This window comes from Mus caroli, chromosome 10 (genome assembly GCF_900094665.2).
Source record: "Mus caroli chromosome 10, CAROLI_EIJ_v1.1, whole genome shotgun sequence".
In the NCBI taxonomy this organism is placed as follows: Eukaryota; Metazoa; Chordata; class Mammalia; order Rodentia; family Muridae; genus Mus; species Mus caroli.
This window is the reverse complement of record NC_034579.1, coordinates 36,385,078-36,412,302: the sequence shown is the minus strand read 5'-3', so window position 1 is coordinate 36,412,302 and position 27,225 is coordinate 36,385,078. Positions and strand designations below refer to the sequence as shown.

The 27,225-nt window shown below is 38.9% G+C and overlaps 1 protein-coding gene across 4 annotated transcripts in view; it reads right to left on the bottom strand.

The window, feature by feature from the left end:
• Wasf1 (WASP family member 1) overlaps window positions 1-27,225 on the bottom strand; it is a 57,440-nt gene that overhangs the window by 9,429 nt on the left and 20,786 nt on the right. For all 4 annotated transcript variants that reach the window (XM_021174190.2, XM_029482863.1, XM_029482865.1 and 1 more), the window contains exons 2-3: window positions 8,469-8,629; window positions 2,402-2,536 (exon numbers count right to left, since the gene is read on the bottom strand). In XM_021174190.2, coding sequence (XP_021029849.1) covers window positions 2,402-2,536; window positions 8,469-8,601 — 268 coding nt within the window. In that variant the 5' untranslated portion in view covers window positions 8,602-8,629. The remainder of the gene's footprint in view (window positions 1-2,401; window positions 2,537-8,468; window positions 8,630-27,225) is intronic.

Here is a 27,225-nt window from a genome sequence, read left to right as displayed (position 1 = left end):
TCCACTCAACAGCATCTCACACTACCTCAACAGTATTATACGCATGGTAAGTACGTTAGCTCAATGTGCTTGTAAGCAAATTGAATTAAATATAATTGTATAAATTTTTATAACATTCTTACACATTTTCTAGGTTGCTACCACTTAAAGATAATACAAAATACCTTTATTATACTCTGTAGTTTAATTATATGCTCATGTTCCTTTCTTTGAACTCCCTCTACATTTCAAAACCCAAATTGAATCACAAATCTCCACAAAACAATTCCAAAACAAGAGTTCGGCTTTTAGATTTAGAATTTTTCTCCATGTTTTGTGTATTTTAAAGAAATAACAGAAAAAATAAAGCAAGTTACGCATAAATCTAAGCCACTCCTACCTTTAATCATTTACTGGCATCTACACTTTTACTGCGAAGTTTACTAATGATGTTAAGGCATTTACTAGCACTTATCAGTATGAGAGTAGCCAGAAAATAAATGGAACTGCCAAGGAAGAAAATCAATAGATGGCAATATTTTAAAAGTAATAGCATTTTGAAATGAAATGTTCATATATATATATATATATATGAAACTGAATTCATACAAACATTATTACTAGCATATATTTACAACTAGATATTAAAAAGAAAACCTTGGCATAAATTAGATTTGAAAGTATTTATGATTACAATGTATTTCTCAGCAGTAATAATTACAGATGTATTTTAAGGATTTTAAGGAACATGATTAAATGTATGCAAACATACTTCAAAGGAAACCTCTAAGAAAGGCAACGTGGAGATGAAACACAGACATGTGACAGAGGGTTTGACCTATAGTACAACAAAACTCTTACAACATCACAATAAAAAGAGAATTTAATCTCAAAATGGGCAAATGGACAGGGTTTAGAAGAAAAAACTCGGGGGGAGAACTGAATTGATATTTCTCCAAGAAAATATACACAGGGCTCTAATCTCAATGCCATTAGCCATCAGGATCTTATGAATAAAGCAGAAGATGCCCTGGCCACAAGAGACCGCTATGCCATTCATTCATAGGACATGTCCAGAACAAGGGAATCAGAGATGCGGAAGATCAGTGGGAAGCCACGGGTGGGTGAGAGACGAAATTAGAGCGGAACCTCTTTATGGTAGGCTAAAAATGTCCTAATACTGACTGTACCAATAAAGCTTGGCTAAATACGCTGACATGACATCACCGAACTGTTTCTCAACTTTAACGGGTGCGATAAGTCAAAGAGTGGTAAATAGGAATTACATTATGTCAAAAGGAGCGTGTTTAATCATCAATGTATTTAACCAAACATTCTACACTCTGCTTCTAGGATAGCCTTTGTTTTCATTGTTTAAATTTAGATCTAGGGGCTGGAGTGAGCAGGGGCCGGAGCAAGAGGGAGAAAGGAAGGGGGAAAATTTTTAGATCTATAACTTGAATTTGTACTAAAGATGTTATTCAGAAAAAAAATTGATGAATATATTATGAAAAATTCACAAGAAACAAGTCTCTATAGCTGTGGCTTTCAACCCATTGTTGCATACCTGTGAGAGACCTCTGTCTCCAAATGAGTGATAATTCATAATAGTAGCAAAATTACCATTATGAAGGAGCACTAAGAATAATTTTATGATTTGGGTTACCATAACATGAGGAACTGTATTAAAGGGCCACTGCATTAAGGAGGTTGAGAACCTATAGAACAGCATAGAAGTCAACATTATATTCTTAATTTCCTTTTTTTAATGGATTAAAAAAGGAAAGGAATTTGTGAATTATCAACGTCTCAAGGCATTTTTTAAACAAACAACTATTAACATGCAAGATATCTATAGAAGCATGAAGTCTGCTCTTACCACTAAAATTTCTACCATTACTAAATAGCAGTGTTAAGAAAACAAAAAGTGAAAACAGAACAAAACCCTGGTATTTCTGTTTTATTCTTAACATAGAACAATTTGGGAGGGGTGGGGCGGGGAAACGTTCATTTAAAACAGGCAGTAGCTGTCGATTACCTATAGAAGCAATGGTTCAGCAATACTACACAAAGGCTCAGAAAAGAAATTACAAACCTTAAGATTTTAGATACTTTTCACATAACTTTACTTTCTCAGATAAAAAGTACAAAAAGACTAAGGGAGGAAGAACTGAAGAGTCTAATTAACATGTCTTTATGTCAAAAAAAAAATCAAGAGATGGATAGTATAGACAATATGATGTTTTTTGTAGAGAAACGGAAAGCCAGGCTGAGCACTCTTACAGATAATACATAGATTTATTTCTGCACAGACACAAAGGTCGGGGAAGACTGTATATTCACACTTAATACTATTGGGAAACACTCTCATCTCTGCTGCCTTAACGCAATGTAAAGGAAAATACAGAAAGCAGAAACTTACGTTCTTCCTCCTTAGGGTCAAGCTGTGTGACGCTAACAGACAATCGGTCCACGCGCTCTTGCAATGAGTTAACTCTGAAGGAAAAACTGTGTGCTTCATTGAATAATTCTCCAAATATGTCTTCAGCATACTTACCTAAGCAAAGAACGAAACACACCATGAATGTACCTGCCAAGCAGTTTAGCAGCTAAGGGCGCTGTCTGTTGCATTTGGCACTAACTTAAACTTTAAACCCTATTCTCACGCAAGACAGCATTGAATCAAGACAGGCTACTGTCTCAGAAGACACAGAACCAACACTTAGTAGAGACATGTTACCTCCTCTTATTATAATTCTTTTAAGATCATCAAAAAGCTAAAATTCTTCCATTTTTTTTTCTAGTCATGTACATCCTTATTACCAAAAAGTATAAGCCAGAAACAACCAGAAATCTCCTGAAGTTCACAAATTTTAAACAAGGATAATGTTTAAATAAATATGGGAAGCAATTTAGAAAGCAGAATAAGTTCAAATCTTGATTTCATTCACACTGAGACATTGGCACCAATCCCCATAACTGTTAAATAAGAATAAAAGTATCTGTCTCAACGAAGTTTTACGAAAAGAAGGCATAAGCAACAAAATGCCTGGTAGCAACCTGGTACAAAGTAAGACTGGGCAGCAGGCCATCTTGGTCTGAGCCAGAGAAGAGGGAGACGTCTAAGGGGGTGTGGGACACGCTCAGGGTGTTTACAGATCCGGTTTACCGGCAGATAAAAGCACCATCCCAGATGGGAGACCATGCAGTTACGAAGCTATCCACTGATTTAAGAAATGACCTGGGTATAAATGTTAGAGACACAGAGGTGAAAAATACTCCTTCACTTCTAAGAGAGATCATATTAAAACAAGGAACCTTTTATACTTTACTTGTGCCTGAAATGATGAGGTTTTTAGGTGCTGCTCTGGCTAGTTTTATGATACCTTGACATGAGCTAGTCATTTGGGAAGAGTGAGCCTCAAGAAAATGACCTCTACCAGACAAACCAGTCTGGTAGGGTGCGTTTTCTTTATTGATGCTTGATAATTTAAGGTCCATACTGTGGGTGGGGCCACCCCTGGGCTGGGTGGTCCTGGGTGCTATAAGAAAGCTGACTCAGCAAGCAACGTGGAGCAACTCTTCCATGGCCTCTGAGTCAAGTCCTGCCTTGAGTGCCTACCCTGAATTCCCTCTGCAGTGGATCGAGTGTGATATCAGAGTTGTAAGTTTGAAATCAACCCTTTCTTCCCCAAAGCTGCTTATGACCAAGGCATTTTATCACAGCACAGAAAATGTAACAGTGATAGATACATTTGTATTTTTCTGGAGAGAGGGTCCACAGCTTGTCAACAGGTTTTTCAAAGGCCATGGCCGTCTCCCCGATAAGTTTAAATGCTGGAACACTTCAGACAATAGCATTCCATTCATTGTCTTTGTATTCCTTGTATTTCAAACCTACCTCCTCTCTTGTCTCCAGGGAGAGGTAAGAATGAGGTTACAACGTGAAACCAATGTGTTCCTATCTGAAGATCACTGTGCTTACGTTAGACCACCCCTCTAGAGCCACCGTCACTATCTATGCAAGTGGGCATAACACCTCCCATCTAACACTCTGTCAAGTCACGCCTGGTCTCCCAGTGAACACACCAGTTTTAGTTCTATTCCTCTCCTCAAAATTCATTCCTTACAGGCCCATCTCAATCTACACTTCACCTAGCAAGCCTGCCTTAAGTCACAAAATTACCTTTTACGAATAGTTCCTACAATCTACAGTTCATTCCAATGTTAACATATACCTGATCGTTCTTTTCAGAATGGTTTCTGTACTTATCCTACTGGAGAGTCTTCAACTAAATGAGATAGTATTTTGGGACAAGAGCCACAAACCTTTAACATTACACAGAATATTCAGCCTCATCCGTCCAATGTTTGTTTGTTTGCTAATGTTTGTCCTATAACTCTAGTTCATCTATCCTCTCTTCTACCTTCTACCCTGTTCCTCCCTGGAGTCTACAGATTAGACAGACTGTTTCCCCAGGTTTCTGTGCTGAAGGTCTGGTCTTTGGTAGAATGGTGGGGCATTACGAGCTGGGGTGCAGTACAAGGTGACTAAGTCACGGTGATGTCTCTCAGAGGACTGTAGCTCTGTTCCCCCAGACTGGATTAGCTCTAAGCAAGCAGCTATGATCAAGCTACCCTATGCCATTGACCTCGTCCTCAGCTAGCTGCTTCTCCCTGCTTTTCCATCATACTGTGACCTCATCAAGGCACTGTGCAGATAAGGCTGCTCAGACCTAACTTTCAAAAGGTGTGGCCTCTCTGTAGGATTCCAGCTTCAGGTGCTTTGTTAAATCGTCAAATTATTTACATGTGAGAGGGAAAACTAGACTTTATTAGTTCCTTTCAGCAGAATAAACTGAACGCTTTCAACAAGCAAAAACCACAGGAAGAGCAGTAAAAGACAACCACTAGATGATTGGAACCGCAATGGTTAAGGGACAATGAAACAGAAGAAATTTACAGAATGTGAATTTTAAATTTTCATTAGTTATCTATTAGAAAGCAGAATTACGTTCTAATAGGAAAGTATCATGAAATGTTTAATTGGGTTGTGTGTTCTTTGGGTTGTGTGTTTTTACAAGCCACAGGAGGCCTGCAGTCCCGCTGCTACACAGTATCTAGTGTGCTATCAGTGCCTTAGAACAGAAAACCACCAGTGTCCAGAGCTATCTTACTTGTTTCTTGTTTATTTGGTTTTTTTGAGACAGCCTTAGTCTGTAGCCCAGGCTGGCTCCAAATTGCAGCAATCACCTAGCCTCAGCCTCCTGAATGCCGAGATTACAAATGTGAGCCCCAGGACCTGACTGTTACACAATCATTTTAGATAGCTTTTAATCAATTTAGATAGTTTTTTTTTTTTTAAATTTAAAGAAACCTAAAATTATAGGTGTTTCCATTGTTATTTTAACTGTTTTGAATGAAAACTAGTGTGAAACGTACTCTAAGGCTTTCTTTTCTCACCATCTTAAATGGGATAGAAAACACATTACAAATTAAACTTTCTTCAGTCTTAGGGCCAGAAATTAATTATGAAAGTCAATGAATTGTCCTAAGCCATAAAAAGCCTTAGACTATATAAGACTATCTGCATTGACACAAATGGTCTCTGCAGTTTCCACATTTCGTGCTCAGCCGACCTTTCTTTGATAAAAGCTTTTTATTTTAACTGAACTCAGTGAGACCCCTTCTGCCAATCCTTCAAAACATACAAGTTTAAGAAACTGAACCATCAAATGTACCAAAACTATTAAAGTAAAAGCAAACAGGTTCTGAGAGGGGTCAACTGGTCACCCCGTGTGTCTGGTTTTTTAAGAGTATAGGATTATTTAAAAGGCCAAGAAGCCCTTTAAATTTAACTTAATTCTAGGGTTTTAATTATGCCAAGTAGGGAAACATGAAAGGTTAATTTCAGGGCAATAAACTGTTGTTACACTTTGAACCCATGGGATTTTCTCTGATTTACAGTCTCTATGGGTAGCTTAGAAATTATCTACCTATTACATACCTACATGGTCCGAACACAAACATTAGGCCTAGTCATGATTACGTCCGATAGTGTTTGTCTTACACACATCAGTTACCACGTGTTTATTTAGAGTCAAGGATTCTTTACACTCTCATCTTTACGTTACATGAAAAATGTTAGTATTTCACCCAAACCATATTAATGCTAAATTCTGTATTGGGCACGTACATACCCAAAATACTATGTCTGTTATTAGATTCAAAATCTGTTTAAATTTAAGAATGTTCCCCCAAAGTTACTCCTGCCCTTTCTAAGCTCTCAGCATGTATCTCAGTATTAGTATATGGGTTAGTATTAATATACTAACACAGGCATGAAAACAGATTGGATATGATGTTTTAGAACTTAAACCAACTAATTTTAGACCACAGAAAGTCACCAAAATTTTTAAAAAAACATGGCTAATTCTATGTTAATACAGTATCTAAGACCTCTAAGATTTTTGGTTTGACTAGTGTTAAAAACTCAGGATGGCTTTCCTGTGGAACAAACACTGTAAACTGTAATTTTAGTGATTTCAATAACTGACCCGAGAAAACAGCCACCAACAGAAATAGAGTGGAATTAAATTAATTTCAAATGAACAGCCTGTTATTTATTCTCACAGCTACTTCTCAGGTGATGCAAGGATTTTAAATTCTCACAAGGAACACTCCAATAGGGGATTCTTCAACTTGGAGATGTGCACCTGGTCTTTTCCTGGGCTCTCTTTCATGCTGGGCTGGCAGGGGTGGCAGGCAAAGGCAGCCTCTCGGGTAACTAAGTGATTCTGAGGGTTATCAACCAATAAGCCACCGTGCACTGGGCCGCTAACCCGCGATGCTTAGTGGGTGAGGTGCTTGTATTTATGATAGGTTTGCTGAAACACAGAGACCGAAAAAGTGAGGGTCACCTGTGTAACTTCCCATGTTGTCCTAGCTGCAGCGGTAAAGACCCAAGCCTTTTTACATACACATGTACATATATATATATTTATATATATATATATATATATATATATATACACACACATACATAAGATTAATAATTTCTTGAGCCACGTGGAGATGGATCTTGTAGTTTTGCATTAGTGAGTTCTGTATTTGTGGATTTAATCTAATTCAATCAATTTTGGAAAAAATTGAAAAAAATTGCTTCTGTATTGAATACATACAGACTTTTTCTGGAAAGTAACACAGTTAACAATTACACACACAGCTTTTATGAAGTAGTAAGTGTTGTGAGTAATTCTGCACGATGTATGGGAAAATGTATAAATATACCACCTTATCCAAGGGGCGTGACCATCTGTGAATTATGGTATCGGAGGAATCTAGCTGATCCCTAATGAGAACCAAGAGGAGACATGAGTTGAAAGGAGAGGAAAGGAGCCAAACCCAACCGCTAAGAGACTCTAGGATGGTGGGTATTAAAGGGAAACCTAGTAGAAATACACTCAGGGAATACATCTAGTCAAGAACACCTAATTCATATTTAAAATGAAATATAGTTATCTGAATAAAAAGCTCATTGGTTCCATTAAAAGACACACTGGATGTATTTTTTCTAAAAAAGTTAATAACAGCAAAAAATAATTTGTGTAATTCCTTAACAAAGTGCATCCTGCTACCTCTCAAGGATGTGTTACTACATGCTTCCTTCTCTATGTGCCCACCACTGTGTACCACGTGTGTGAGTGTATGGGTGTGTGTGTGTGTGCGCACGTGCATGTGAGACAGGGTCTCTCACTGAACTGGAACCTCGCTGTTTCAGCTAAGGTGCCTGGCCAGTGGCCACTGGGATCTGCTATCTTTGATCCCCAATACTAGACTTAGAAGCACATTCAGATATACCCAGCTTTTTATGTGGGTGCTGGGGATTTGAACTTATGTACCATGGTGACTGTCTCAATAGGCCTCCTAATGCCTTCTCTCTAGCCAATCTTGCCTGACAGAAGCTGCATTCTCTTGCTGTTTTTACGTCACGGTGTATTCTAGACGCTTGGTCCCACGTTCTGATATCACACAGACTCACTTGTTAATCCCCCCACTAGTGTGGGCTTACCTTGCTCTATACACCTTTGATAGTGTGAAGCTTTTTCCTGGTAGTAATAAGATATATTTTACAAGAGATCTTAAAGTTCCCAAATACAAATAGTTGAATCATACAAAAACAGAAAACCAATAACAACCAAGCATCATATAGCTCTGGCTCTAGCCTCTGCAGGTCAAATCACATTTTCACAACAGTTTTACTACTTCTAACCACTGTGTGATACTGTTTAGAGAGGTTCTGTTATTTCCTTAATAGGAAGAAATTACTGTTGTAACTCATTGATGTTACTTAGTGACTAAATTTTCATAATAATGTTATAATCCTTAGATGAAACATCCCTCTTAAATTAATAACAAGTACATTTTTAAACACAATAACTCCAAAGCAAATTCTGGTCTGCAATATTTAAAGTGATATAAATTCTTACTTAGGCTACTCAGTTGTCTAATTATATTTGCCAGGGAAATGTTGGTTACGCATTCCAGCTCGTTCTTAATGCCCCTGGGCAGTGCTGTGTGGCACAAGTGCCGAGGGTCAATGTTTCTTTTCACCAACGGCATCTTGAGCTCAGCCACTGAACCAGCTCACCTGTGAGAAACAGAAAGAGAAACTGCCATCAGTCAGAGAATGGCACATGGAAGAATAAAGGTACATACTGTATGAAGACAAAGCAGGGCCACTTGACCCAAAGAAGCCAGACTCACTTGTTAATCATTTCTTTGCAATTATTCCAACTACACCATTCTTTTAAGCTTACTTTCAGCACTAATTGGCCTGTGAGGAATGCACACCACTGATATTTACCATTGTAGAGATGTGTACTATGTAGCTGGTGTAAGAGGGAAATCTGAAACGGCTGGGGAAGAAACATCACGTTTATATTTCTACATATACCAGCTGTGCCCCAGAGGAACACCCTAAATCGCATCAAATCTACCCAATGTTTAATTATCAACAAGTTCTGCTGCTTTGCATCTCAGCCTGTCCTCATTTGGGTGATTTGGCAAGCAATGGTTAGTCAAACAACACAAGCCTCTCACCACTGTGGTTCAAATTTCACTGACCACAGAATAGTAACTATAAACGTATAAACTCCAGCGTCACGACTAGCAGTCTGGATCATGAATCACTGCTGCTATGAGATGCACGCTGTGGCCAGTGTGCCATGGGTGCCATGTAGCTCACTGCACTGTATGTGTTACTCAACCACAGGCAGCAAAGCTTTTAACTGTCATGCCTTCTTGCCTCTCATCCTAAAGCCACACAACATTTTACAAAGTGGGTAGCTGGAAGGGGAGCTGACAGGACAATGAAAGAAGACAACGCTGAAAACGAAATTCAGATATAATCCGAGGGGAGTAAGAGAACAGACAGATGACTGGAAATGTCACTACTGTCACTGCTTGAGAGACTAGCTACACAATGGGAAGAACTTAGGAAAGGTCAGCATATGGTCACAAATGAGGAGTGTGTACTTGTTACAAAAGGGAGTATGCTCTGTACAAAGTAAACGCTGGGAGAAGAATTTCACACTCAAGGAACCCTAGCGCTGTAATGCTGCACTTAGGGAAAAGACAATAGGTCGGAGGCTGATTCAGATGCAGCGGAAAGGAGCTGCGCAGAAGTCTGCCAAGGCAGGAAAGACGCTCATGCTGCTATGTGTGCTATTGTAAGCTGTACAAGGCAAACACTGTTCAAAATGCTCTCAGTGAGTTCTTCAGTGAGAAATAAAACACAATTCTTCTTGCCGGTAACATTTACCCAGTAAATTTTACTTTGAAAAAGTGTCCCTGTACATTTTAAAACAGCAAGAGTTTCTTAATGCTTTTTGGTTGTTTTTAACTGTGTGTTATGATGTGTACGGGTGCAGACATGAACTTGTGGACAGAGGAGAACAACCTCTCAGTCAGTTCTCTCTTCCCAGCAAGGGCTGCAGGGATCAAACCCAGGTCTTCAGGCTTGTAACAAAGCACTTCTACCTGCTGAGTCATCTTGCCTTCTTGCTTTGGAGAAAACAAAACAAAAATCCCAACGAACACTAAAACATTATAATGAAACGGTATAATTTCTCCCACAGATTAAGATCATTTTCTGTAGTCTTAATGGTGTGTGTGTATCTGGGGGTGGGGGTGGGGGTGGGTAGAGGCAGAAATTGAGTGTCTCCTTAATCACCCTCTACCTTATTGTTTGAGACGTGGTCTCTCTCCAAACACAGAGCTTTCAGATCAAGGCTAGCCAGTGGTCCAGCCCCTCAGCACTGGGATCACTATTTGACTGACTTTATGTGCAGGGGACAGGCAGCTGCATGTGGGTCCTGTAAGTCCTTCACTGACTAAGCCATCTCTTCACCCCCATGACTTCCTTTTTAAAGCTTGTGTGTGTGTGTGTGTGTGTTCGCATGCACTCGGGGCTAAGAGCCCCAACTCTCCTGCTCCCGGACTCCCCTCTCACTGTATTCCTACCTTACTCTCATCCTGTCTTCACATGCTCTGTCTAGAATGCCTTTCCTCTCTCTCCTCACAGGGAAGAGTAACTGCTGAGCCTATACCCAGCATCTCTCCTCTGAATCCTCACCGAACTCCTCAGGAAGATGTACCCACCTACTTTTCCTGTCTTTAACTTTGACTCATATTTACATTTCACAGAATTCTATTAAGTATATGCTATTGTACTGGACTTAACTGAAAAGTTTGAGAGAACTAAAAATCTTGTCCTATTCAACTTGTTTTTCTAATATCTAAGTAGGTGGTGATCGACAGTTGATCAATATGTAAGTGGAAGAAAAAGCAATGGCCATAGCACATAAAGGCAAAACCAACAAAGCTCTTTAGGTCACCAAACATATAACTTAGGCAGACAAACATACACCTTTCTAAAACAACTAGTTCTGATTTAAGGATTGAGGGGTTTTATTTGCATAGATCTACTATGAAAAATAATATCCTACAGTTTCATTGCAAAACCAAACTTGGCTGGTTCCATGTGGGGATAAAGCAGGGACAGTGAGTTATTTTTTTTGGTATCTATAGAGTCCAGCTCAGAGGCTAACGCATACCTTTTGATAGAAAGAATCGGTAATGACTTATGAAGTGGTTCCAGACATTATTCTGATCATGAAGGAAAAATGGCTTTTACTGTGTTAAAACAGTGTCTTTATATACAGTGCAAGGTACCTGAAATGAAGTCCATTCTTATCCCTCCCCTGCCCTTCAGTTCATGCCATATATGACCATCTATCTAATTCAGCTATCAAAATCTTAGCAATAAAAACAAATAAAGGCTATGAAAGTGTCATATTCCTAGTGTTAGAAAACGCTTCACCACATTTAGCATAGCATCTTCTGTCAGATTAAAAAGAGAAAAAGGTAAAGTACCCATTAAAACATGTAAATTAATTACCAAGCAAAGAGGAAATCAAATTTATTTCATTATTTTTAATATCCTGTGACATTTTATTTAAAAGCAATATAAAATTGTACAGAATAAGCTAATTATAAATAATACCTTTTAAATTATCAATGTTTGATCTGATTCTGAAGGGAAAATTATTAACAAGAAAGCCAGATTCTACTGCGCTATAACATAAAACGTAAAACATAAAACAACTCATTTCTGAAATTGTTACTCTGTTCCCCTAGGTCAAGACCTATACTTCCCAACCATTGTAAAATTCAAATGGTTCTAAAAACAATTGGGTCCTTCAAGATAAAAGAACATAAAACAATTCTTGGATTTTTTCATATGTATATTTCCACTATTCTTAGCTATTAAATAATCAATTACAGATGCAAAATTATTGATGCAAACACATGTTGTATAACCTAATCAGACCAATTCTTGAAATAATTTTTAAGGAAAATTCTACCTAAAATTTAAGTAATGTTTTCAATTAAAAAAAAAAAAACCCTTTTGATAGGTATATTTCTAAATCGTGATGTAGGTTTTAAAATGTTAAATTAGCTACAATAATGCTGAAGATGACAGGCTTACCAAACAAGTAGACTGACTGCATGCTCCCTTCTAGGAGATCAAAGAAATATAACTGAAACCTAACTGCAGCAAAATGTCTGACAGCATTTGAAACTAAAGCTGTACTAACAGTTGCTTAAGTTCTTTTCAGTGTGTTTTCTAATGAAGCCATCTATGTATAAAAGCAAAAAGCAATATATAAGTGTCAAACTATCCCAAGATCAGATGCCACAATGATGTTGAATCTTTGGGGGGTAAAAATAATCACAAAAACAATTATACCAACTCTCATTTTCAGAACTCAAAAACTAACCAATAAAAACTATTTAAAAATGTCCAAGGAGCCCGAGTAAATAACGCACCCTCCGTTTCAGAGATGATGCACAAACATTACAGTTTCCGACAGGGGGGAAACTACATAGAGAGCTTAGTCTCGGGTTTCTGTCTTTCCTCTCCTCCTCTCTACCCTTCTTTCTTAGATGAAGGGAAGGGGGGTGAAAAGAAAAAAGGAAGATACAGTAATATTATAAGAAATTAGACAAATGGGAATGGATTATTAAATCTCCTTGGAAACAAAAGCATCTTCTATCCATAACCCTACATTGGTGGAGATCTTCATAGTAGGATGCAGCATTGAAGCTATATTTTTTACAATGGTACAGAATTTGTATTTTGATACAGGTTTAAGGTTCTCATTGGTATAAATCTTTGTTTATCGATTCAAAATTTAAAATGAATTTTGTTGCTATTAGATAGGCATATAACTTATTTAAGAATACAAGGCCCAGATACAGTCCTTTCAATTGCTGCTATTGCAACCTTTAGAATAATTAATGCAAGTTAATAGATAGTCACTCATGGTTACAGTAGATTCTAATTTAGCTAATTACAATTCAATGTTTTCAAGGTTATTCAAATAGTAAGTAGCTAAAATCCAATCAATGTTTAACAATTCAGTTATGCTATATATAGATAGATGGTCTTCAAAAGCATCAGAGATCCACAGAATATGGCAAGTAAGATTATTTCATTATTAAAAGATCTCTTGACTACGAGACATGTCTGTTCCTAACTGTATTCCCATTCTATTTTAAAGAAGGTGATGAGCTTCAATACCTCCATATGGAGTTGCTTCAACTGTGGGAAGCTAAAAAATGCCCTAATTTTATCTACAGGCAGAATGCTGTTCAAAAAGGTCAAATGGATGTAGGATAGTCAACTGTTAATGTCTGCCAAGACAGGATAAGCTAGTCCTTCAAAATTCCTCCTTCACTTAAGGTCTGTCTGTCAGATGTTCTGGGCCAGAAGACTGAAGATGGTGCTCCAACGTTATAAGGAATGTTGGGGACTGTCCAAACAGTAGCTGTCTCTGCCAACTGTTTCAATTTTGGAAGCTGTGTTTCTGCACTTCCTTCATACTCAAATATTTATTCCTTCTCAAATCTGATGGGACTGAAGACTAGATAGTTTTAGTCTCACAATTAAACTTAAGTTATTTAGCATTGAAGATATTCTAGACTTGAAAAGATGGTTTTAGGATAGTAATACAAGTTAAAATAGAAGATGGTGTAGGTACAAAATTATAAACTCATTAAAGTAGAATAGATGATAAAACACTTTATCTAAATTGCTGAATATAATGGACTAGACATTATAAATGTATATCATACATTTTTGATATTTTGATAATTGTTATAATTGTATTCAATTTATATCTGAGGGGGGAAAAAGCCTTTTATTGGACTAAAGAGGGGACTTGTTGAGGTTTGGTCTTACTGTCTACTGTAATGCTAAGTGTGGGCCCCCAAGACCTACAGTATGCACATAGCCTTGAGTGACCCTGACTCCAAGTTATTTCTGATTGGTAAATAAAGATGCCAACAGCCAGTAGCTGGGCAGAAGAGACAGTGGGTGAGGTTTAGGATTTCTGGGCTAGGGGGTCAGAGGAGAACCTTGGAGAGGATGGTGCAGGAGGAAGGAGAAGAAGCCATCATGGGTTAGGTAAGCCATAAAAAAGTGGCCCTGAGAGTTGGTCAACTGGAGATAAGAGCAGCCCAGGTGAAACATAGTAAATAGTAAGTAATAACTCCGGGTCATCAATAGGAAAGTAGACTCTAATAATATAGGAAAGTAGACTCTAATAACACAGACGCTCTTGTGCTGTTTAAGGCTTATTGTAAATATAAAGGTTGTGTGTGTCTTAATTTAGCTGGGAACTGGATGGTCAAAGATGGGATAGAAACCCCAGGTCGGGAATAAAAATTTCTATAACAGCTTATACATATACAAAATAATTACAATCAATAACTATGTATTAGTTTAAATGTAAAATGTCCTTCACATAGTCATGTATTTAAAGGGTCTCCAGCTGGTGACAGTATTTGGGAGGGCAGAGGTGGGTCTAAGAATGAGATTTAGAGGGCCTGCCTTGTTATGGTCCTCTCTGCTTCTTAATCTAGCTGCCATATGAAGATCTCCACTACGTGTCCCTGTAGCCACAAAACTGCTGTCATCCTTTCTCCATCAGTCACATGACAACAATGACAACAAAATAACAAGAACAATCAACCAAACACCTTCTGTAAGTTACTTTGGCCACTACTTTGTCAGGGCAATGAGAAAAGTCACTAATACAACCTAGGGAAAGCAATTTCTAGAGGGATATAAAAATTACTAATGTTTTATTGTGAGTAGTTAAGTGACGAGTCTTAGAACTCATTGTCAGTCAAACCATTTATGTTAATTTCAAATGGTTTCTTAGGTAAATTATTTTCAATTATCCTATGACTACTGGATATTTAGTTATTCAATCTAAGAAATGTATTATGTGATTGATGGGAATAAATTACTATAAAATAATTATTCAAATAAAAAGTTCCAGTACTTTAAGTTTTTAAGGGATTTTGACAGAAAATGTTTGTGTTTGTGGTATACGTATGCGTGTGCAAGTGGCCCATGTGTGTGCACATATGTGCAGAGGCCACCTTTGGGTATCTTCCTCCTGTATTGCTCTTCACCTGGCTATTACTATTATCAATGTTACTTTTTGTGATAGGGCTGTACATTGAACCTGGAACTTGTTGTTGCAGCTAGAACGCTGGTTTGTGACCCCTTGGATCTGCCTATCTCTGCTCTGTCAGCACCGAGGTTACAGGTGCGTGACATCACACCCACCTTTTATGGGTGCAGATTTGAGCTCAGATTCCCCAAACCCATGCACTCACTCACCTGCTGAGCCATCTCCCCACTTAAGGAAACTACTGTTAAAAGAAATGTCCCACTACTTTAAGGTTAGAACGGACTTAATTACATTCAATAAACTAATGAAATAATTGGATCATGAAAATAGCTTTCTTAAAACACAGTACAAATAACAAGATGTTTTGCAGTTATAAAAGGCAAAACTGATTAAGAAAACATAATTTTTAAAAAAGAATTATACATAACCAATCTAATTTTGAAACACAATTTAATTATGTAAAAAATCAAAAGGCCTGTCAACAATAAATTATCATAAAATATACCATAAAATACACCATTTAAAAAGAGTAATAGAACAGGGTCTTATAGCTTGCTTCCCTCTAAGCCTCCAGTGTTCATATTCCAGGCATTCATTACTGTAAACGAAAGACTGGAAGAAAAATATAGAGCTTTAAAGTGTAATAGAAGAAGCTGGTAGCAAACCATCTCAGGATTATACAAAAATAACAAGTTTCTTCTTTGTTGTGAATAGGAATCTTTAAAATCTGCATTCAGGTTTAAAAACCAATATACAAGTGTAAAGAACTGTGAGTCATGCTGAGTTACTCCAGGTACCAAACTGCTTTGAGATGCTCTGGCCTTTGATCAAAGAAATTGTCCCAAGAATAATGCTGCCTTTACAAAAACCAGTAATTACATTTTGTACCTCATGTGACAATACTAAAGTGTTACATTTTGATAGGCTGAGACTGAAAAGGATAAACTGTTATATGAAATAAAGTAAAAGTGGAAAAAAATAAGCTACAGTAATCCTAACATTGATGCTATCGGCTCACTCGAAGAGGGCTGAAAGAGACAGAGTGCAGACAAGCAGTAATCTGACCCATCAGACACCAGCTTATTATGTGATTCCATGGTACTCTTCAAGAAAGCATGTATTTCTTGGGTTAATAAACCAGTACTGAAACTTTATAAATCTATTACATAACCATATCATTACAGTAACATTATTTTCAATAGTTTAAAAGATGTTGCTTTGAAATCTGAGTGCTGGCATTCATCTCTCACAACTTTTAAGCAGCTCAGGCTGAGGTGGTCATTCACTGGCTGTGAAAGGGTAAGGGTTCCAATCTCCAGAAACCACTTAGAGCTGGTGCATCTGCAATCCCAGTGCTCCTGAAGTGAGACAGGAGGTGGAGGCAGGAGAATGCCCAGAGGCTTGCTGGCCATGTAGAAGGTTAGACAACAAGGCCCTGTGTCAAAGTGGGAGGTAAGGACTGACATCTGAGGCCCTCTGACCTACATGCACACACACACAGAGTACACACACACACAGAGTACACACACCAGTGAGGCCCTCTGACCTACATGCACACACATACAGAGTACACACATCAGTGAGGCCCTCTGACCTACATGCACACACACACACAGAGTACACACACCAGTGAAGCGCTCTGACCTACATGCACACACACACACACACACACAGTACACACACCAGTGAAGCCCTCTGACCTACATGCACACACACACACACACACACACACACACACACACACACACACACACACNCACACACACACACACACACACACACACACACACACACACACACATATACACACACACAGAGTACACACACCAATGAAGCCCTCTGGCCTACATGCACACACACACACATACACACAGAGTACACACACCAGTGAAGCCCTCTGACCTACATGCACACACACACATACAAGGTGCACACACCAGTGAGCCCCTCTGACCTACATGGACACACATACACAGTGCACACACCAAAACATCTTTTAAAACTGACAATCTACTTTTCTCAAATTTATATTCTCGTTTCCCTCACAAACACTGGAAAAACACATTTTAATTCCTACTTTAGAGCTTATAGGATATATTGTCATTTAACTTTCCTCCAGTGTGGACATTTTTATGACTTTCAAAATTTTTGGACAAGTTTTCACCAGGGTCAGTTGCTATTGACTTAAATATGAAAAACTCAAAGCTTCTGAAATACTTACTCTCAAAATATGTCTTTTACAGGAGAATAAAAATTTTGGGGAAGGGGGCGGGGCATGCAAGAGGAACAGCAAGCACCTTTGGAAGGAACCTTTAGAGGACAGCCCACAAATTAGCATAAGCATGATGGGTGTGCCTCAGAGAGTCCTGCATGAGGCTCTGAAGGTAGTACTCACGCAGTAATGGAGCACCGCTTGGCTTTACCCATTAGGAAACAGAATTGGGGCCCCTTTGGCTTCTTTTTAAGTGAGAAAACGTATGGATACTTATCACAGTGAAGAGATGGCTTTTAAATATAACACAAGTGGGTGCCCCCATGGTCAGCAAGTCCCTTGTAATCTACGAGCTGTAAGGAAACTCTCCGGGGCTCCCAGCCCCCCCCCCCGCCCCCCCCCGCTGGCAGTATCAGCGGCACAGAAAATCACAGTGACTGTGATTCTCAAGCACTGCTGCTGGAGAAGATCAATGACTCCATTGTCATACTCGGAAAGAACTTAGAGATGAAGGCTGTGAGTAAAGTTAAGGTAAGATGTTTTTGGTAGTGGCCTTGATGTTGAAAATCTCAGGGAACAACTTAAAGTTCAGAAAGGCATAGTTTTGATAGCTGAGTGAGGGGCTCCTTGAGGCCAGGGTACAAGAACAATGGCGGCCTGGTTATCGCTAGCTGATGCGCCTTTCTTGCTAATGATGGGTTGGTAATCAAGGGCGATGATGAATTTCCTGTACCCGTGTATGCCCTCAGCTTTCTGATTCCATGATTTAAATGTCAATGAGTAGCTGTGCACCCTGAGGATATAGAGTAGAAATGGCTGATTGCTTTTTATATATAAAAGTTTAGATGTGTGATTCTTTGAAGATTTTTTTCTGGGATATTTTCATTTTATTTTGAATAATCTTAAGACATAATTTTCTTATTTGAAACAAAATTAGCTCAAACTTTTCATCACAGTTTTTCCAAATAATTGCTTACCTGTGCTTTTTATCTTTTTTTTTTTAATTTAAATTCTTTAATCTTTTTTTTTTTTACAGTTTAGACTTCATTTCCCCTCCTGGTCTGCCACCCAACCATTCCCCATCCTATAGCGCCATCCCCCTCTCCTGCCCCAGTCTCCAAGAGGATATCCCCACCCCCACCCCAGGCCTCCCAACTCCCTGGGGCCTCAAGTCCTCAGGGTTAGGTGCATCTTCTCTCACTGAGGCCAGACCAGGCAGTCCTCTGCTGTATATGAGTGTGTGTGTGTGGGGGGGGGGGGGGGGCCTCATATCAGCTGGTGTATGCTGCCTGGTTGTTGGCCCAGTGTCTTTTAAGATTTTTTGGTAAGATTACTTTTTAAGAGAAATAATAAAAATGATTGCTTCTTTTTTTGAAACTTCAAAACACAGCCTGCCAGTAAGAGAACTGGCTGAGAAATACCGTGCTTCTTCACACTGTTAATCCATAACAAGCTGCTTAGACATGAATGCATGTGAGTCCTTCACCTGTAATATGTACAATGTTTGATCATGGAAGAGTGTTGGAGAACATGCTATTTTTTACTTATATTCATTGTAATCATTCATGTGAAGAAAAACAATGTATCCACATTGTAATTTTTATATTGCTTGAAAGGTTTCTTTGGGGGATATAAACTGTAGGGGAAAAGCAATGAAGTACGTAAGCATGCTTCAAAAATAAGGGACGTGTGTGTGTGTGTGTGTGTGTGTGTGTGTGTCCCTTTTGCCAGCCCCAGAGATTTAAGTTTTGTTCCCTCAGAGAAGAAACCTGCTGTGATTAACTGCTCCACCCACACGTCCTCCTCAGTACCTGCCCTGCTGGAATGGGACTCTGGCCATTCTCAGCCCTCATATGAGGGACTCTGGCCATTCTCAGCCCTCATATGAGGGACTCTGGCCATTCTCAGCCCTCATATGAGGGACCCTGGCCATTCTCAGCCCTCATATGAGGGACCCTGGCCATTCTCAGCCCTCATATGAGGGACTCTGGCCGTTCTCAGCCCTCATGTGAGGGACTCTGGCCGTTCTCAGCCCTCATGTGAAGGTTTGTTACTGTTTTCTCAGCTCGCTAAGAATCAGAACAGGTTAACTCCTTTGTGCCCCAGTTTCTTATCTTTAAAATAAGGAAAACATTATCTACCTCAAAACATTCGAGGTGGCAGCTAAAGTGGTTATCACGGATACAGCTTTTAGAGAAGTCCTTAATGCAGAGTAGGGACACACTAAACAACACCGCTACCTTCTTACCACACTGAGCTTTAGCAGACACAACTGGCAGCCTCTCTGACTTCTTTGTTTTTTAAGTGAGAAAATGAGTGGATACGCGGGTATCACAGGGCAAAGATGGCTTCCAAACATAACACAAGGGGGCTGCATATATGGACATAGTACACACTCTTGCATCAGAGGACACAGATAAAATGTACTGAGGACAAATTTCAGGCATGGCAAGGTGACAGAAGGGTCAAATTTAGAGAAGAGTTTGAAAATAACTACACGTTAGGGATATTTGCTGGTCACAGAGGCAGAAGTGTCTCGAGAATATAGGAGAGGGATTTGGGGAGGCTGGAGAAATCAGTCAACCAAGGAGCGAGCATTCCCGGGTGCAGAAGATGAAAACAAAGGCTGGCTGACTCAGAGGAACCTCGAGATGAGTCACAGGAGAACTTCTAGATCCTTTGAAAGCAAAAGGATACCTTGTTTCTGTTGGAGTCTAAAGGTACAAGTTACAGCACCCAGAAGTAAGAGCCTTTCTAACTTTACTGCATATAAATTATCTATTTCATGCTGGCGTTACAGGGATAGTGATGTTTCAAACTCCAACTCGTTCATTTCATCTCATTGCATCGCGTTCGCTTTCGTGTGGATTCCTGGGTTTACTAATTACTGGGAATACATAATCACTTAAAGACGGTTTAGTATTCAAAGAAACTCTTGCTATTTTCTCACCTATTATAAATTTTTGACATAATTTGTCATCTTGGCAGTTTACTGCACAGAACTGTTTTCTCATTTTAAACCTGGGCTTTTCTACACATAATTTCTCTTCCTGGACACCTTCAAATTACACACACACAAAAACAAAACAAAAAAAACCCAAAAAACCAACCAATCCCTCCCAAAAAAAAAAACCCCAACCAACCAAGCAAAAAACAACACAAACAATCAGACAAACAAACAAAAACCCCACAACCAACTATACTCCTCATACTTAATAGCTTTTTAACTCATAAAAGCCTATTATTTTCAAGACAGGAAGAAACATTAAAACTGAGACCAGTGGTTCTCAACCTTCCTAATGCTGCAACCCTTTAATACAGTTCTTCATGTTGTGGTGACCTCAACTGTAAAATTATTTTCATTGCAACTTCATAACTGCAATTTTGCTACTGATAAGAATTAGAATGTAAATATTTGATATGCAGAATACGTGATATACAATTCGACCCCCAAAGGGGTCTTAACACAGACTAATAACCACTGAGCTAGATAATTATGTCTCATCACTAGATAACTAGACATGGCTGAAGAAGTTAAGAAAATGGTCAAAGTTCATAAAAGGTACAGCAAAGCTGAGATCAGATCATAATAATCAGATAAAATGTGGGTTCCACATTTTACATATACTGCTTATTCTGTTCTTAATCCGCTACTGTTTCAAACCCACTTTGTATTTCTGACAAGGCAGCCTCCCACCTCTCCCAATATCCTCAACATTTCCAATTTATTTTGAGGACGCAAATAATGCTTTCCAATTCTCAGAGATGACTACTCCTTTCAATAAATAGCTACAGATTATATACTAGGATTAAAACATAGATAGTGAAGATGCAAAACAATTAAAATAGCTTTGCCACCTAGAAGCTTACACAACAGGAACAAAGATGGAAAGCTCAACTTTAAAACCAGTTAAAACTAACATTTAGCTAAGGTCTACAGTAGCTCAGACCAAAGTAGTCGAGAAAAATGAAATCAAGGCAAGTGAGAGGTTGAGGAACCTATTAAATAGATATGTGATATTCAAAATATGAACCATTAGTCACGTGTGGCTGAACTTAGATTTAAGATCGTATCGAACTCCACTCCACAGCCATCCTAATCACCACATACGGCCTGTGGCTGCTCCTTGTACAGGGTCCTCACAGAGCTGCAGAAAGCTCCACGAATAGCACTGATGTATCATGATAGATAAGATGACAGAGATGAAGACAGTTTAAATCAAGTATATGAAAGGTAAAAAAAAAAAAAAAAGAAAGAAAGAAAGAAAGAAAGAGAACAACTTGTTTGAAAAAAAAAACACAGAAGCAGGAAGGAAAAACAGTGCACTGAAACTACAGACTTCAAACTTCAGTTTTCAAAGAAGAGCAAATACTCGCTCCAAGAGGAAGGTGGCAGACGCTTGATTTAAAGAGCGTGTCTTGTGGAATTAACCAGAATGAGGAATGACTCACTGGATCACAGGCTCTGGACACACCCATATGCACAGCTTTAGTAAAAATTGCCGGTTTCCCAAAGTGCTCGAGCTGGTTTATATTCCTACCAGCACCTCAGCGAGTTCGCTGACATCCACGCTAACACCTGATGTTGTATATTAGCAGTCTAGCCATCCAAGTGTGACCAACATTGCCTTATTATCAAGTTTTATCTAGTCTAATTTGAATTTCAGGGAGATGGCTCAGTGATTAAGCAAATGCTTGGATTCCCCAGGACACACATAAATAAGTGCTGGGTGAGTGAGCATTGCTACCTACTTGTAATTCTAGCTTCAGAAGGAAGAGACAGAGGATCTCCTTACCAAGGATTAGCCAGACAAGTGAGGTCTGAGTTTGACTGAGAGACCCTGTCTCAACTAGTCAGGTAGAGCAATCAAGGTGGTAGAGGAGAGACAGACAGACAAAAACACAGTGGAAGCAGGGAAAGACGGACAGAAAATGAACAAATTAGGCTGCCAGATCAGGCTACTACTACTGTAATCTTGCCACAGTACTTTGCCTGATGAAGATGAGATCCACCGACACAGGAGAGCCACAGGACACTGCCAAATCCCAAGAAAAGGGTGGCTATCAGTTGAGTGCAATGACATGACAAGATCCTCTTCAGTTCTGCTGGCACCTGAGAAGGGTCTTCAGATATCAATTCCTACTGACACCAGATGGTACCTAGTAGAGCCTAGGATTGGGCCATTGCCAGCAAAGTGAATAAATACCATTATTCAAAAGGACACAGACACCTTCAAAAGCATCTTTCTCTTTAAATGGCTCAAAAAATATGGCTTTAGCCATTTCTTAAAAAAAAAAACTGTTTAGTATTAAAATGGTAACATTGAATTTAAAAATAGCATCTTGACAGTTTTACCTATTTAGAATGCTAAGTTCAATTTAAACATGTTTGTCATGAGAATAACTCCATTTGACACTATAACATTCTATTGACTACACTACAGTACTTATGAAATAACAATATGGCAAGAAACATCAATTCAAATCAAGTATATAATAATAACTAAAAGCCAAAGAATAAAATAATTTATTATAAGATAAACTAAGCCAGGCAGTGGTGGCGAATGCCTTTAATCCCAGCACTCAGGAGGCAGAGGCAGGTGGATTTCTGAGTTCGAGGCCAGCCTGGTCTACTGAGTGAGTTTCAGGACAGTCAGGGCTACACAGAGAAACCCTGTCTTGTAAAAACAAACAAACAAAAAGTAAATTAAAGGGAGATTGGATATAAGAGTCTTTTAGAAGCAGTTATATTTTATCACTAATAAATTAATAAACTGACAAGGATATTATATTAATACTGCCCCTGCACACTTAATTTAATAAAAAAGATGTTTCAAATACAATTCTTTTATTAAAATATAATTTTTAAAGTAGAAATTGGGTGACTTTAAGTTGACACCTGCTTATTATCTGGTTTCTGAGAGCTACAGTAATTTACTACATACTTTTATCTTGAAAATGTAAAACTGTCCAGTTTCTAATACAGCTTCTTTCCAATAGCCACCATCAATCTCTCCTAATTAAGAAATCAAGAATAATAGCCAGTATTATTCTTTTGTCCTTATACTTATTTTTTTCTTTGAGTAATTAGGATAATAAATTATGAAGCCTAAATTTAAGCTCAAGTAGCCACTTTTAATTATAATAGAAAACTAAAATCTCAATACAATAAAACCCTGTTTAATCATGTTCTACTAATTGTGAAACTGACACCATCTAGACTAGATAGATGCTATTTTTACTAAAGTATAAGTTGAAAGATTGTTTTGCTAGGAAAACATTAAGCTACCAGTACTAAGAAAATCTATGACTGAAAAAGTATTAGCTTTAAATAAAGTCAAACACCAGATTGCGGAGACAGCCCAGAAGGTCACGTGGTAGCAGAACAAGACTGTCAGCCTGAGTTCAATACCCAGAATTCTTTCCATGTCTGAGTACACACACACAAAATAACTTTTTTAAATCAAATAATCCTTTCAAAGAGTATTTTATTTTCTAAGTAGAAAATAAAAAAAGTAACATTCTTTCTTTGTTTTTGTTCTTTTCAGGCAAGGTATCACTATTTCATAGCTCTGATTGTCCTGGAACTCAATATGTAGCTGATACTGGCCCTGAACTCAAGAGATCCACCTGCCTCTGCTTCCCAAGTACTAGGATTTAAGAGGTGTTCCACCACACCCAGCAATAGCAATATTCTTAATTCATCCATTTAACAAATTCAAGACTGTAGTAAAAAGAAAGACTTTAATGACAATCTGTTTCATAGATCAGTGCCTTGCTCGGCCATCATCAGAGGGGCTTCCTCCTACAGCAGATGGGAACAAAAAAGAGACCCACAGCTAGGCATTACACAGAGTGAGATTCTGGAACACTCAGTTCTAAATGGTGACATCTCCATCAAATCCCTCCCCTCTCAGGGTCCAGGAAGCCCTACAAGTGAGAAGACAGAAAGTATGTAAGAGCCAGAGGGAAGGACACAGCCCTCGAAATCAAGAGGCTAGACACACATATGAGCTCAGAGCCTGCAGACAGCAGCATGTGTGGGGCTTGTACTGCTCTGCTAGGGTCCTATGCGCTCATCGCTCACCCCAAAGCTAGCTAGCTCCAACTGATAACCAAATGCACATAAGAATTTAGCTTTCTCCAAGGGAGTCTCACTGGAGGAGGAGAGTGGTTCCTCTCAAGGGAGGGCTGCATGCCCAGCGGGAGATGGCAACAGAAACCTTTGGAAGTTCTGTCTCACTGTCACATCGGGGCTTACTCATTTTTTTTCTTATTTTTTTATATTACTCATATTTTTTCTCTTCCTTTACCCTACAGGTCCTCTAGGCACATACTAGGGATTTTCAGCTTAGTATTTCTATGAGATTCCTGAGTGTGTAAACAAGTGGGTCTGTACATCTGTATCGGTTTCTTGTGTCTTTTCTTGGGCTCATTTGCTTCTGTTTGTTTTGTCCTATTGCAATGTGTTAGTTTGTTTTGTTATTTTATTTTATTATTAACTCCTAGAAGCCTGTCGGTTTTCTAAAGAGACAGAGAGGGGAAGATTCTGGATGGGGAAGCAAGATAGGAAGGAACTAGGAGAGAGGACAAACCATAATCAGGATATATTATGTGAAAAAAAAATCTATTTCCAATCAAAGAAAAGATAAAACAATAAAGGCCAAATATTTAAGCACCTTATATTTCTTTTTAACTATTAAAATTAATTCTTTGATAACTTCCTCCATGTATATAATGTATTTTCCTTTCTCATTCCCACTGTGTTAAGTCAGGGTTGCTTGCGTGAGCTCGGGAAGAGGGTTACTTACTGGGACAGGAGCAACCTACCAACGATCACATCACTGAAGAAACCACTCCTCCTCCCCCAGCAATCACTGACCTCGGCTCCCTGAGCCCTTCCCCCAATCCTGATGAAATGTGGACAAGTTCAACCCTGCACAAGTCTTTGTGGAGATGAACGCAGCTGCAGCCACATCATGTCCAGGAGACAAAGCTTCCCAGCGCTCTTCCCTACTCTCCAGTTCTAACAAAACGTCACACCTGCACATAACATCTCAGTGACTACTCAGGCGCTTGCAGCTCCCCGCTTTATCATCATATCCTCCCAAAATGTATTGCCCTCCTTGTTGGTACTTGTGATGGCCTATCTATAGGTAACTATGCATCATTTCCTACATGATTTGCATGAGTTGCACCATATCCCTCCACAGTTCTTGTGAGACTCGAGGAGGACTGAAACAATGTAGTCATCATGTTTAGACCTGGAGTCTTAGGGAGCTGAGTAGGGTTCAATAAGATCACAGCTGTGTTACTTTTCATGTAGACGTCTATGTTTTCTTAGGACTGCCAGCAAGAGGGCTGTGACCAGATGCAGACTCTCAATAATGGAACAGACCCATGAGCCATTGTGTTTACAAGTTTCTTAGCCTCGCATATTTATTTATGGTAACAACAAAAGATCAAACTATTCATTAAAGTTGTGCAACTTAAAAAAAAATTAAGGACCTCAGAAACTCTGATAATTAAAATAGCTACAAATTCTTAGCACACCTTTAAAACATTGAAGTTTTTGTGTCTATTCTGCCCTATACCCTCTATCTTAGTGTTCTATTGCTGTGAAGAAACAACACGACCACAGCAGCTCTTAAAGGAAAGCATTTGACTGGGGCGGGGCTTGCTTGTAGTTTCAGAGGTTCAGTCCATTGTCTCCATGTCTGGAAGCATGGTGGCAGCAAGCAGACATGGTGCTGGAGAAGGAGCTGAGAGTTCTACGTGAGGATCCCCAGACAGCAGGAAGACAGACACTGGGCCTGGCTTTTGAAATCTGAAAGCCCATCCCCAGTGACACAATCCCTCCAACAAGACCACACCTCCTGATCTGTTGCAAGTAGTTTTATTCCCTGATGACTGGTGTATAAGCCTTTGGGGGCCGTTCTAATTCAAACCACAATATACTTCTATCTCCCTTTTACCCCCTTCCTCTTCCAGTAGACTCTCTGGTTCCTCTAGACAGCTTTGCTTCTACTTTCCTGTCACATATGCAAGCATGATTTTGTGTATCCATATAAACCTAAGAATGACAAATGAGAGAAAATAAACAGTATTTGCTTTAAGTCTGGCTTAATTCACTTGTCTCCAGTTGTACACATTTTCCTACAAATAACCTGACTTCATTCTTTATACATAAATAAAAAAGGTCAAGGCCAGCTTGTGCTGTATGAGGTCCCATTTTAACAAAATAATATGGCAATTAATAAATACAAGCATTCTAAAACTTCCATTCTTCTGTTACTTAACTGTATCCAGTATGGACTCTGATTTTATCAGTTCTTATTGTTATATAACACTACAAAAAAATCATAGTGTAGCATAACAACTGATTTTATGGGTCAGCAATTTAGGTTGTCTTTATGACCAGCTGCCAAGTAGCTGATTGATCTACAATGGCGTAGGCAGGATGGCTTCCATCCATTTTCCATGCCTGTACATCATCTAGTTGGCTGAGACTTGAAACATGTACGGCATAATGTCTACACTAAGAGTCAAAGCATAACTTCCACCGAGTCTGCTGGCCAACGCCCTACGACAAGGAGGACAGAGACTTAAACGGATGGAAAGGCAGAGTCACCAAGCTGCTCACTGTGGTTCACAATCTACCATGGTACTTTATCAAGTACTGTCCACGACATCCCAGTCAGTCTAAGTACTGTACCATATATGCATACAGTTATATAATCTTATGCATTTAATTATTATACTACATTTATTCATTACACAAAAATCCTCAGGAAAGGAAGACTTCTTTCTTGGCATGTAGGACATTGAAAGTTCCTTTCCCTTACTCTCCCCTGTCTTCCCCTCCCCTTCCTTTCCTTTTCTTTGCGATAAGAGTTTCTCTGTGCAATAGCCCTGGCTGAGAGTGTCCTAGTTAGGGTTTTACTGCTGTGAACAGACACCATGACCAAGGCAAGTCTTATAAAA